Here is a 13,442-nt window from a genome sequence, read left to right as displayed (position 1 = left end):
TGTTGATGTCACATTTCTAGGATTGGATTGCAGGCTGGAGAGTAAGCACATAAACAGCTTTGTCACATGTTGCCAAATTCCCTTCCATTGCTATTATGCCATTTTGCCTTCCACCCACAATTAAGAGAATGCCCGACTCCCCACATCCTCTCTGGCAGAGTGTACTGTCAGGATTTTGAACTTTTGCCAAGCAGGTGGGTGAGAAATGGTACCTCAGTATAATTTTAATTCTTACTCCATAATTTTAAGTTTTAATTTACATTATTGAAGAAAGTTGGGGTTTTATGTTTAAGGGCTATTTTCATGTAATATTTGTGGTTCTTGCCTATATCTTCTGTCCACTCTTTGTTGAAGGAGAAATCTGGGGCGTTTTGACTCATCTTTAAAACTTCTTACAATTTGGCCATCTTGGTCTTTTATCTGTGATATGCAAATATTTTTCTCCTATTTGCCATTTTTCTTCTCATTTAGTCTTTACCTTACCCTCACCCTTGTTTTTTTTTCTTCCTTCTGTTTTTGTTTGAAAATTTCTTATTTATTTTCAATAAATTTGTTTTTTTTTTTCCTCTTGCTTCTGTCACTTAGAGCATTGAAAAATTCCTGTTTTAAAATCCTTGTCAGATTATTCCATGATACTCATTTTATCTTCTTTGGAGTAATTCATGTCACAAGTGTTGATTTTGTTGGCTAGGTTTCTAAGCGTTAGATGTCTTCAGGTTTTGGAATTTTGATGTTTGGGGTCATATTAAGAGATAAATTTGTGTTTGGATTTTCTTCACTTCCACCCCCCTATGCCAACGACAGTTTGTGTTTGCCTCCACCTGGCCTGGAGTGCCCCAAAACCTATGGCCATGGGCAGCTGGTGGTTTTCTTATTGTTGGCATGCCTTCACAGAGGGGGCCTTGGGCCACCCCCTGGGCTGGGGTCCCCTTTCTCAAGTTGCATGGGACATTGGTCTTTCCGCCGTTGTGTGTGTGCCTCCTGCCCAGCACTCCCATCCCCCATCCCCACGTAGTGCTTTGTGTCGACATTCTGCCTCTCACGCACAGAGATGATTATCTTGTTTGTGAGCCCGGTATTTACCGGCCACTTCCGCATGTTTGGAGCAAAGGAGCTATGTCAGAGCGTGATTTTATGGAACCTTCTTAACGTCAGAAACTCCTTTGTACTTACTCTGAAGGAAGGAATGTGGGAAGGTTTGAAGGGAAAAAAAGGAAGGAAACTATCCTGTGCCCCAGGAATGCAGCTGCCATCACTTCCTTTACTTGGCAACAATCGTGTGAGGCAGGAACGTTTTTTCCCAGGCTGCACGTGGGTAATGGGGACACAGAGTATGGGTGAGTGAGCCGCTCAGCCTTGTAGCTCATGGGAGGGAGTGTGGGGGGCTAACGGCTGACCCGTTGTTGGGTTTCCCTCTGATTTATGGACTCACGGGCGGTCTGTCCCCTTTGTGCCTGGAAGACCACATTCTGGTCTGGGTCTGTGCCTCAGGCTTAGAGACTCACCAGTTAATTCCTTTTTTTTGGAATGACTTGGGGTCCTTCTGCTAACGTTTGTGAAGTGCCTGAGATGAGCCAGGTGCTTGCTGATCTCCTGCTGGTTCTTTAACTGAACTCAAAACAACCCTGAAAAGCAGATCCTGTTAGTCTCATCTTCTCATCAAGGAGATAAATACTCAGGAGCTCATGTGGGTTCCCAGCTTCTCCCAGGTAGCAAACACAGGGCTGGGACTTCCACACTGTCTGGCGGCAAAGACTTCAGCTTCCATGCTTCCAGCATGTTCTGTTTCCCGTGGTATCTTCCCAGTCAACCTGCCACAGTTTCAGGAAGCATGATGCTACAGCAGGGGAGAGGCCTCGAGGGCAGCCTGGTGTGAGGCCAGCACCTGAGGGTTTTTGCTCGGCATCTCCTGAGGTACAGGGCCCATGTGAACCACTTAGGTTCAGATGTGAATCTGGGCCCTCAGGACGGCTCTCCTCTTTTGGGCCCAAAGATGGTGCTTCCAAGTCACCATCAGAGGTGCCAGCCCCGTGTCCTGACAGAGAACAAACAGGTCTGTTTCCCTCAGGTAGTTTTGTGGTTTATTTGGCCAGATGGTTCTGTGAGGGCTGCTTTATCCTGTGCTCTTGAAGAAAGACCGCCGGCTTTGAATTCAGAGACCCTTGTCCCTATTACTCTCTATCACGTCACTCAGTATTTTCTCATCTGTCCCAATTTTAGGTAATAGTTCACTCATTGACTTTTCATCTCCCCAACTTGAGTCCCCAAAGTCTGAGTGCAGGGACCTCAGTTCTCTCATTTCTTGCTGCATCTCTGTCATCTAGCCTCCAGCCAGCGTGTAGGAGGTGAAAAACAATCAGATTTTAGATGAAGAAATAAAATGAGGGAGAGCTGACTCCAGCCCTGGCTCCCCCATTTGAAATCTCTGTGACTTCCAGCCATTTATTCCCTCTTCCTTACCTGCAAAATAGAGACCGGCAGTTTTGTAGGACTGTTGAGAAATTTGTAGACGAGCCATAGAACTCACAAAAGGTAAGCCTCCCGCCCTTCTCTCTCATATAATTGTTATTAGTGCCTTGACCTGGCTGGGGGGGTTGGGGCGGGAGGATTTTGGTCAGAACTTTCCCACACCTGGAAGGCGCTGACGTGCCCAAGCCCCGAGCTTCTGTCTTTTCCCAGGCAGGAGTCAGTGGCCTCCGAGAGCAGCTGCTGGGATGCGCTAACCTCTGCCAGCAAGGCCATGGCACGGATCTGCCCGGGCTGCTGCAGAAACCCTGGCCAGCTCCAATTAGGAAGCTCTTCCGTGGAGCTGAAGGTTTTGAGGTTAACCCTGAAGAAACAGCTCCCTCTACACCAGCCTTTTAATTAAATGCTCGCGTTTACTTTCCGGAGTTCATTGAATCATTTTACCCGCATCATGGGGCTTGACAAAGCCCAGTTGCTTTGAGTAATGGAAAAGTACAAAATGAGGAGACTTCAGGGAAGCCGTTCAGTGACACGAGCCCTGCTGCTCCTGTGCCGCTCTGTGGCTGGGCGCCCACCTGGGTGGGGACCCCGCATGCAGGAGGAGGAATCATTTCCTGATCCCTGCCTTGGACTTGGTTCTTGATACCCTGAGACCCACGAGGCGAAGTAAGGACCTCAGTCTACCCACAGGGTGACTCAAGGCTCTGGGGGCCACAGAATGATTCCTCGGAACTTCTTGGTGCCCAGGTACTATGCCGGGCTGCATTGTGTGTGACAGTGGTGCTCCCCTTAAGACACTGACAGTATTGTTGGGAGACAGGGTTCATACAGAAAATACCGCCGGAATACCTTTGAGCTGATCCAGGCAATAAAGATTATAAAGCAAGTAGACGCCATTACTCATTCACTGCTTACTGTGTCCTGGGTCCTTTAAATACGTTCTCTTTCTTCATACTCCTAACCTGCTCTCAGAGGATCAGCTAACACAGTCATTTCCCTAAGCAGGGGGCAGGTTGGGCTTCAGGGGACCAGCTTCTGGTTGGGTTCCAGCATCCCCACCAAAAACTAAAGGAGAGGCTCTAACAGGTAGGAAGTCCCTCTCTGGGTTTCCTTGTACCCCCACCTCCTACCTCCTGGCAGCTCCATCCTGCCTGGGGCGGTCCCCTACCATCCCCAGCAGCAATGGGACCCACAACAACATCTTCAGACCTTCACCAGCTTTCAAGCAGAGGGCACACCTGGGCATCAGGGAGGCACCTGGTGATGGATGACCCCCGATTTGTCTGAACCCTGGGTCTCAGAGCCTGGTTGCTGAAGCAGTAGCAGCAGTTTGGGGTGGGGCCCAGCAGGTGGATTTTTAACAGTCTGCAGGTGATCCTGATGCACGTTCAAGTGTAAGAACCACTGGTCCGTGTTCTCAAACCTGCCTGCATGTCGGAATGGCCTGAGGACTATTTTGTGGGGTTTTAAAAAATTATGATGATTAACTTAATTTTAAAGTAAAGTAAGCTTCACTTTTGGAAACAATTTTAGACTTACAGCAATATTGGGGAGGTAATGCAGAGAGTTTCTCTGTGGGCCCCACTCAGCTCCCTCCCATTATTAACATCTTACGTAAGAGCGGTGTGTTTGCTACAGTTGATGACGAGTCCTGATACACTGTCGTTAACCAAAGTCCTTACTTTCTTCAGGTTTCCTTAGTTTTTGCTTAATGTCTGTTCCAGAATCCCATCTAGGATCTCACATTACAGTGAGTTGTCGTGTCTCCTTAGGCTCCTCTGAGCTGTGCTGTTTCTCTGACTTTCCTGGTTTTTGATGACCTTGACCATTTTGAAATGTACTGATGAAGTATTTTGTAGAGTGCCCCTCGATTTGGATTTGTTTCATCTTTTTTTTATGCCTAGAAACAGGGCTGTAGGTTTTTGGAAGACCATGTGTTGTGTTGAGGACATATGCCATCACCATGACTCATTACTGTGGATGTTGGTCTCCGTCACCAGGTTGAGGGGACTTTGCCTTCTTCATCTACTCCAGTTAGCTTTCTCCGCCGGCCAGTTACAACCCCTGCCCCCAGCCTTCCATGCTGTGCTGTGCGGAAGGAAGTCACCAGCTCAGGCCACACTTAACGACGGGGCTCCGCCTCCCTGTGGGCAGGGAATCTACAGAAACTGTTTGGAATTCTTCTACGTGGGAGATCTGTGTCTTCTCACCCATTTATTTATGAATTTGATCACTTACTGACATCGGTATGGACTCAGGGTACTGATTTTATGCTTCAGTTATAATGCACTTCCAGTCTGTAGTGTTCTCCACGTTGTCAACCTTTGACCATCGGGAGCTCTTTCACTTGGCTCCTCTGTCCTTTTGACATGTGTCTTCACCGCAGAGATTTTTTTTTTTGAACTACTTCCTTCCTTTCCACCACCACAAGCTTATCTTGTTTGTTTCCTGCCTCAGGCCTGGAATCTGCTGTTTCTTCAGGGAATCCTGGTTCCTTTTCCTGAGAGTGGTATCAGAAACCAACACCTGGGCCCTTGGTGTGCTCGCTGCTATTGGGGTGTCAGTGGTTCTGGGTCCTCTCAACTGACAGGTGGAGGAAATACACGTGTGTATAGTGCCCTGTGTACACACACGTACCTGTAATTGTGTCCGAATGTAACTGTCTCTATCTGTGTTACAGATTCATGAGGTCATCCTGGTATCTTCCAATGTGGACCCACTGCCACATGGATCTTTCTGGCCCCCTCCCCTTGCTTATGTGTCAAGCCCCGCTCCAGTGGTGAGAAGCATTGCTCCTGCCGTCTGCCTTCCATTCCTTTAACCGTTCAGTTCCGGCACGCGTGGATAATGGTGTCCGAATCCAGCTCTCACCCCTGTCCATGGGAATCGGATCCACCAGCTGGAGCACAGGGTTTCTCCACGGACTATCTTGCCTTTAGTTTTACAAATTCCTCCAGTCCTTCCTGGAGTTTCTGAGGTGCCGAGGGCCTCCCACCCTCTTTGGTGAGGATGTTTCACACGTGGACCCTGTAGTTCGATTCTTTGATCACACGCTGCGCGTCATCCTTGGACTCCCCCAGTCTCGTCAATGTGTTTATTTTGATTTGCATCCTTTACGCTTCACTGTCTGGCGGCAAAGCTCTTTGGATTTTTTTTTTTAAATTTATTTTTTAATTTTTTATTTTTGATAAACATATATTTTTATCCCCAGGGGTACAGGTCTGTGAATCACCAGGTTTACACACTTCACAGCACTCACCAAATCACATACCCTCCCCAATGTCCATAATCCCACCCCCTTCTCCCAAACCCCCTCCCCCCGGCAACCCTCAGTTTGTTTTGTGAGATTAAGAGTCACTTATGGTTTGTCTCCCTCCCAATCCCATCTTGTTTCATTTATTCTTCTTCTACCCACTTAAGCCTCCATGTTGTATCACCACTTCCTCATATCAGGGAGATCATATGATAGTTGTCTTTCTCTGCTTGACTTATTTCGCTAAGCATGATACGCTCTAGTTCCATCCACGTTGTTGCAAATGGCAAGATTTCATTTCTTTTGATGGCTGCATAGTATTCCATTGTGTATATATACCACATCTTCTTGATCCATTCATCTGTTGATGGACATCTAGGTTCTTTCCATAGTTTGGCTATTGTGGACATTGCTGCTATAAACATTCGGGTGCATGTGCCCCTTTGGATCACTACATTTGTATCTTTAGGGTAAATACCCAATAGTGCAATTGCTGGGTCATAGGGCAGTTCTTTGGATTTTGACAAATGCTTAAATGTCCCACATTCACCATCATGGTATCCTGTAGAGTCGGTTCATTGCCCTCAGAATCCCGGGTTCCCCTGTTCCACCTCCTCTTCTTCCTGATCCCTGGAAACTGCTGATCTTTTGACCGATTCTGTGTAACGGGAATCGGGCTGGCCTCTTTCACTTAGCAATATGCATCCAAGATTCATCTGTGTACGTTCATGGCTTGACGATGAATTCTTTTTATGGCTGAATAATACTCCACGTTACAAACATACCAGCTTGTTTATTCATTCGCCGAGGAAAAGACATACTGGTTGCTTCCAGTTTGGGGTGATTATGAATAAAGCTGCAGTGTTTTCATTGGTCTATTTGGTTTTGTAGCCATCAGTTTTCGAAGTTGTGGGTTCCTTCCTGCTGAATGCGCATGAGCACAGGTAGAGGCCCCCAGGTAGGTGTGTGGGAGGGGGATCGAGGGTTCTAGGGGGCTCTCCACAGAGACCGCTGTCTGTCCTATTTCAGATTTGGAGATGAGGCAGTTAAGCCCCGGGCCCTCCTCCACCCGAGATCAGAGGGTGCATGGAGGTCCCACCACATCTGATCTGAACGTGCTGTGATCGCCCTCTCGTGCGGCTGTGCCTATGTCAGTTTCTCACTTTGGTTATCTGATTTTGGAAGGCTCTGCTCTGACCAACGGGGGATTAAACCTGCACAGCCCCATGAAGAGGAAGCTGGAAGCAGAGAAGGACTATGTCTTTGACAAGAGGCTCAGGTACAGCGTCCGCCAGAATGAAAGCAACTGTAGGTTTCGGGACATTGTCGTGCGGAAGGAAGAGGGGTTCACACACATCCTGCTGTCCAGCCAGACCTCGGACAACAACGCGCTGACCCCCGAGGTGAGAGGCAGGGGACCCCAGGGGAGGGTCAGGCTGGAGAGGGCTTCTCATTCAGGATGGGGCACTGGCTCTCTCTCTGTTCCACCAGGAGCCTACGATGGTAGCCAGCACACACGCAAACTTGACTCTGGGACACCATCTGCTGATGACCTTACATACATTATCCATTTGATCTTTATGACCAGGTAGTCATACTATCCCATTTGACAGATGAAGACCCCAGTGAATGGAGAGATTCGGAAAACCTATCCAGGGCCCAGAATTAGTCACAGGGCAGCTCCGTGTATCTTGGGCTTTTCCAAGTGTGTCAAATTTCCTTGCTTTGGAAGGAATCCTAGTTACTCAGCTCCATTACTTTCAATTGAGAGACAATTCACAGACCATAGATTTCGCCCTTTTAACCTGTACATTTTTCAGTATATTCACCACGATCTAGTTCTAGCACGTTTCCATCACCCCGAAAGGAAGCCCCATGCCCATTGCCATCCTCTCCCCACTTTCCCTCACTACGTCCCCGGCGGCTACGAATCTACTTTTTGTATCTACCCGTTTGCCTGTTCTGAACATTTCGCGTGAACGGAAGCATAGTGTATGTGGTCTGTGACCAGCTTCCTCCACTGAACACCATGTTTTCAAGGTTCATCCACGCCCACGCCCGTGCTTCTTTCCTTTCCCTCGTATGGATGTGCCGTGTTTGGTCCGTCAGTCGTTCAGTGATGGACGTCTGTCTTGGTTCCATCTTTGACTACTGTGTTGTGACGAATATCACTGCAGATGTTTGTGTATGAGTTCGCATGTGAACGTGTTTTCAGTGCTCTTGGCTGTTTCCCTCCTTGTGGAACTGCTGGGTCGTATGGTAACTCTGCATTTAACTCTCTGAGGAACTGCCAACCTGTTTTCACAGTGGCTGTGCCATTTTCCACTCCCACTGGCCATATACAAGGGCTCTCGTGTCTCTGCATCCTTGTCAACACTTGTTACTATCTGTTCTTGTTGTTGTGGCTCTTGGAATGGGCGTGAGGTGGCATCTCACCAAGGTTTTGGTGTGCATTTTCCTGATGACTAATGATGTTGGGTGTCTTTTCAAGGGCTTATTGCCTGCCTGTCTCTTTTCTTTGGAGAAATGTCTGTTGACATCTTGTGCCCCTTCCTAAAATTGTTTTTTAACTCTTGAGTTCTAAGACTTCTTTGTCAGTCATTTGATTGGAAAATATGCTTTCATTCTGTAACTTGTTACTTACTTTCTTTTTTTTTTTAAATCTCTTTTCAGTGTTCCAGAATTCATTGTTTATGTACCACACCCAGTGCTCCATGCAATACATGCCCTCCCTAATACCCACCACCAGGCTCACCCAACTTCCCACCCCGTGCCCCTCCAAAACCCTCAGATTGTTTTTCAGAGTCCACAGTCTGTCATGGTTCATCTCCCCCTCCAATTTCCCCCAAATCACTTCTCCTCTCCATCTCCCAATGTCCTCCGTGTTATTCCTTATGTTTCACAAAGAAGTGAAACCATATGATAATTGACCCTCTCTGCTTAACTTATTTCACTCATCATAATCTCTTCCAGTCCCATCCATGTTGGTACAAAAGTTGGGTGTTCATCCTTTCTGATGGAGGCATAATTCTCCATAGTATATATGGACCACCTTTTCCTTATCTATTCGTCCACTGAAGGGCATCTTGGTTCTTTCCACAGTTTGGCGACTGTGGCCATTGCTGCTATGAACACTGGGGTGCAAATGGCCCTTCTTTTCACTACATCTGTACCTTTGAGGTAGATACCCAGTAGTGAAATTACAGGGTCATAGGGAAGTTCTGTTTTTAATTTCTTGAGGAATCTCCACACTGTTTTCCAAAGTGGCTCACCAACTTGCATTCCCACCAACAGTGTGAGAGGGTTCTCCTTTCTCCACATCCTCTCCAACACATGTTGTTTATTATCTTGTTAATTTTGGCTATTCTGACTGGTGTAAGGTGGTATCTCGATGTGGTTTTGATTTGAATCTCCCTGATGGCTAGTGATAATGAATACTTTTTCATGTGTCTGTTGGCCGTTTGTATGTCTTCATTGGAGAAGTATCTGTTCATATCTTCTGCCCATTTTTTGACGTGATTTCTGTTTTGTGTGTGTTGAGTTTGAGGGATTCTTTTAGAGCCTGGATATCAGCCCTTCGTCTGTAGTGTCATTTGCAAATATCTTCTCCCATTCCGTGGGTTTCCTCTTTGTTTTGTTGACTGTTTCCTTTGCTGTGCAGAAGCTTTTGATCTTGACTTTGTCACTTTCTTGATGGCATCCTTGGATGTACAGTGCTTAAAATTTTGGTGAAGTCCATTTTACCTGTTTTTTCCACTTTACCTTTTTAGCACTAATCATGCTTATATTTTAAGTGAACACAACGGGGAGACAGTGAATACTTAATGCCATTGCATAGACAGCACCATTTAAGATCTGGGGTGCTGAGGGGGAGTAGTGAAGAAATGATGAATATTTTAAAGAGATTCTTGATGGTGCTAATGTGGGAAAAGACTCATCCAAGAAGACTTCTCCAACTAGACCGACCTGCCACCGGGTGGTGGAATAGTAACTGATGGCCACCGTGACTGTGCCGGCTACCAGCAGCCTTTTGTGTTTTGTGTTTGCCATTTACCCATTTCCTTCCCCCAGGGCCCTCCCAATGGAGGATCCTTATGATCTTCTTATAGATGAGACCATGCAGGTTTAGAGAACTAGGCCTAGGGTCCCGTCAGCTTCAGGGGGCAGGAATTTTGCCACTTGTGCCCACCGTATTGTTTCTCACACTCAGCCTAGTGCCTGGCCTGGAATGACAACCATAGGGCAAGAGATGTAGCTAAATCCTTTGCAGTTTGTGTGGCTGCTGGTCACCTGCTGCCCCTCCTCCAAGCATGGTGTTTTGAGGTCTCTCTCTTGCACAGTCAGAAACCACTTTAGAGCTCTCTGCTGTGCAGACCTCGGTGGTTTACCCCAGAGTGCCCTTTGCATGTCTGTACACCTGAAAGCCTTGTTATTTTAAGCTCATCGTGAAACATCTGCACGAGACCGACTCCTCTTAGATTTTTTTCCTACTTCACTGCTTTCTGAAAGCATGCTTTTAAAAGGCACAGCATTTTCCTTCAATAAATCGAATAAACGTGGAGTCTCCCAGTTCATCCTGTCTCTTTGGAGTAGCTTTATGTGTTAACTGTTGCCTATTCAGCATGGAAGAGGTGGGATCTCCATCTGATTCAGGTGCACAGGTTCTCAACTCCAGAGATGAGGGCTTGGTGAATTAGGGGTTCCATTCCTAATTGGTGTCTGTCAGAAACAGAATGGGAGGAATGGGAAAAAAAAATACTGGTTTGGTGTTCTTGGCTGTTTGGATGGCGGGAATGGACTGACTCTATAGAAAAGATGGCCAGCTAGGCAGAGCAGCCCTGAAAGAAAGATCCCAAAGAAAAGAAGAGGTGGTATTAGCAGAGGAGTATAGATTTTGGAGTCTAATGGACTAGGTTCAAATTCTGCCTCCACCAGCTCGCCTTGGGAGGTGACCTGGCCTCTTTGAGCATCCTCATCCCTACAAGTTATAGTATATCTTGCTTGTGGGATGAGAGATAATGTCTGCCCGGAGGCTTGCAGAATGCCTGGCACGTGGGAAGTATTCAGTAAGTGTTCCCATCATTGTGAAGATGAAGCAGAGGTGATGTCATAGCGTCCAGCAGACTCAGCCTTCCTTACTCAAGGAGCAACTGGGACAAGGCCACCCTGCATGTCATAATTGACTTTATTTTTCTAGTTGTATCTGGGACATTGGTTGGATTGGCCTCATGGGCAGAAATTCATACATTACTGGGTGTGTTAACTAGATTCTGAGGCTAGCGGGTGTGTTGTAATATTGCTCCTGTCTGGAGTATAGCAAAGAACCAGGAAAATAATGAAAATGCCCCTTTAGGAAAGAAGCAGCAAAATAGATTGCTCAAAATGTTGGTGATGAAAAGCCCATCCACTTCCTCATTAGGAGCAGACCCCAAGGCCTCTCTCAACTCCCAGTTTTGTGCAGTGCTCCCAGCCTCTGTGAACTGTACCCCCACTGTCCCACCACTATCTGAGGGAGCACGCCAGACATGTGGCAGTCACACCTCATACCCTCTTGATCATACCCACTGTACGCACACCACCCCCAAGGCATATTAACTTTCATTCTTGAAGAGCCCACTCATAGGTTTTCTTCTCTCTGTTTCCATCAGGACCATTATATTCTGTCTGGATTGTATTGGTGTAACAACTTGCTAACAAGCCTGCTCTTTTAGCTTTTCTACCTGTAATCCGTTGTCTTCAGGGGGGGCAGAGTGACCTGCCAGGAATACAAATCTGATCAAGCCACCCCTTCTACACATGCGTGCGCACACACACACACACACACACACACACGTTTGCACACACTTCACATATGTTGGTGAGTCTTAGTTGCTCTGATTAAGAATCAAAACTGTTCGTGTGGCCGGCGACACTGGTATATTCTGACCTGCCCACCTCTGCAAGCCTCCTTGCCTTGTACCACATGTCCACCTTCTCTTCTCCTGTCCTCTGTCAGCCTGACTTTCTGTCATGCTCACACCTGCCCCAGGCCTTTGCATACACCATATACCTGTACTTCTGACTGAAACATCCTTGCCTAGTGGCCTTGCACTTCATTCAGGTCTCAGCTCAACCACCACTTCCACGAGATCCCTCACCACCCCTCAGCTCCCTGCCCAGGTTACATCCGCCTCAGAGGAGCTTTCCTAGCACTACACACCCCTCCCTTCTGGAACTTGCTACAGTTGTTAATGTACATGTATTTGTGTGATAATCCGTCTGATTCCTCCCACTACACTGTAAACTTGTTGAGGAGGTAAACACTGTGCCAGTCATTCTAATCAACAAACATTTATTAAATTTTTTTATGTGTGAGGTTCTGGACTAGGTATTAGAAGGGTTATACAGATAAGTAGAAGACTCATCTGTTTTAGTCTTTAAAGAATTGTATTTGTTTTCTATTCCTGCATAATAAATTTTCCTAAACTTAGAATCTTAAACAATGAATGTTATCTCACAGTTTCAGTGGGTCAGGAATCTGGGCACGACTTAGTTGGATGCGTCTGGCTCGGGGTCTCTCACAGTCAAGGCATGTAGCCTGGGCCGCAGTGTCAGCTGAAGGCTCAGTGGGAGAGGATGAACTTCCAGGCTCACCCAAGTGGCTGCTGGTCGTCCTCACTGGCCAGACACATCAGTGCCCTGCCTTCTGTCTTCTCTGTATGGGCTCCTCACAACATGGTCTGCTTCCCCAGACTGAGAGCTCCAAGGAGGAGAGAGAACAAAAGCGGACATCCAAGACAAGCCGTGTCTTTTTGTATCCCAGTCTCCTCTTGAACGGGACATCCTGTCCGTCTTGCCTTACCTTGTGGTTAGGCATGAGTCATGAAGCCTCTTCTACACTCACCGGCAGGCGATGCCACAGGGGTATGACTCCCAGGGAGGGATCATTGTCAAGCAGGAGGTAGGGCGAGGCAAGAACGCTCACATTCTACAAGGGGGCTTGTCTCAAGTGTCATAGCAGGGACACGTGGGGTGTTGGGAGAGGCAGGAGTTGGCATTTAGTCAGAGATATTTGGGAGAACATTCGGGAAGGTAGTCACAGGTGAGATAGGCCCTGGGTTGCTGATTTCAGCAAGTAAAGATGCAAAAGAGAGAGGGACTCTGGTCTACTCCCCCTTTCAGCCCACTTCTAATGAATTTGGTCTCGCTGTTTCCAACCCATGGCAGATCAGAAGATAGAAGTCGTGGGGCTGGGTAGGGGGCGGGGAGAGCATGCTTTCTCTAGCAGATGCTGACATCTGGAGCAAGTGGCAGCTAGCACATGTCTGACAAGGGCAGTAAATCTCAAGAACATATTTAGGGCTTCAGAATGCGTAGCAGTCTTGGACCATGTGTTACAGAGGCATTCCCCAGGAGCCTCTGAGGGCGCCGGTCTGTTACAGCCCAGCACGTGACCATGGAGAGGTGGTTCCGTGGGTGCAGCCGAGGAGTTTAAGGAAGCAAGAGAGTAATCATTTTAGAACGTTTTGCTTTAAACAAACCAAGTACGTAATGCAATTTGGAGTCCTTTAAGGAGGCAGAACCTCAGCCAGGAGTCCCAATTGGATCATCGACTCGAGAAAAGCAAAGGAAAGCTATACTAACTAGACACGACTTTCTTTACATTAAAAGAAATATAAATATATAGTTAATACTTTGCTCGCATGAATGAAACAGATTTACTTTCCATTTAATTCATAAAGGA

General features: G+C 47.1%; 1 protein-coding gene across 1 annotated transcript in view; it reads left to right on the top strand.

Annotated features, from left to right (window-relative positions):
• Positions 1 to 13,442, top strand: part of CDYL2 (chromodomain Y like 2) — a gene marked incomplete at its 5' end in the record, with an annotated part of 165,665 nt that overhangs the window by 129,934 nt on the left and 22,289 nt on the right. Inside the window, one exon of the mRNA XM_059381635.1 lies at positions 6,905 to 7,122. Within this exon, the coding sequence (XP_059237618.1) occupies positions 6,905 to 7,122 (218 nt within the window). The remainder of the gene's footprint in view (positions 1 to 6,904; positions 7,123 to 13,442) is intronic.

The sequence above is a fragment of the Mustela nigripes genome, chromosome 17, assembly GCF_022355385.1.
Source record: "Mustela nigripes isolate SB6536 chromosome 17, MUSNIG.SB6536, whole genome shotgun sequence".
NCBI classification, from domain to species: Eukaryota; Metazoa; Chordata; class Mammalia; order Carnivora; family Mustelidae; genus Mustela; species Mustela nigripes.
This window is presented reverse-complemented; position numbering and strand designations above follow the sequence as displayed.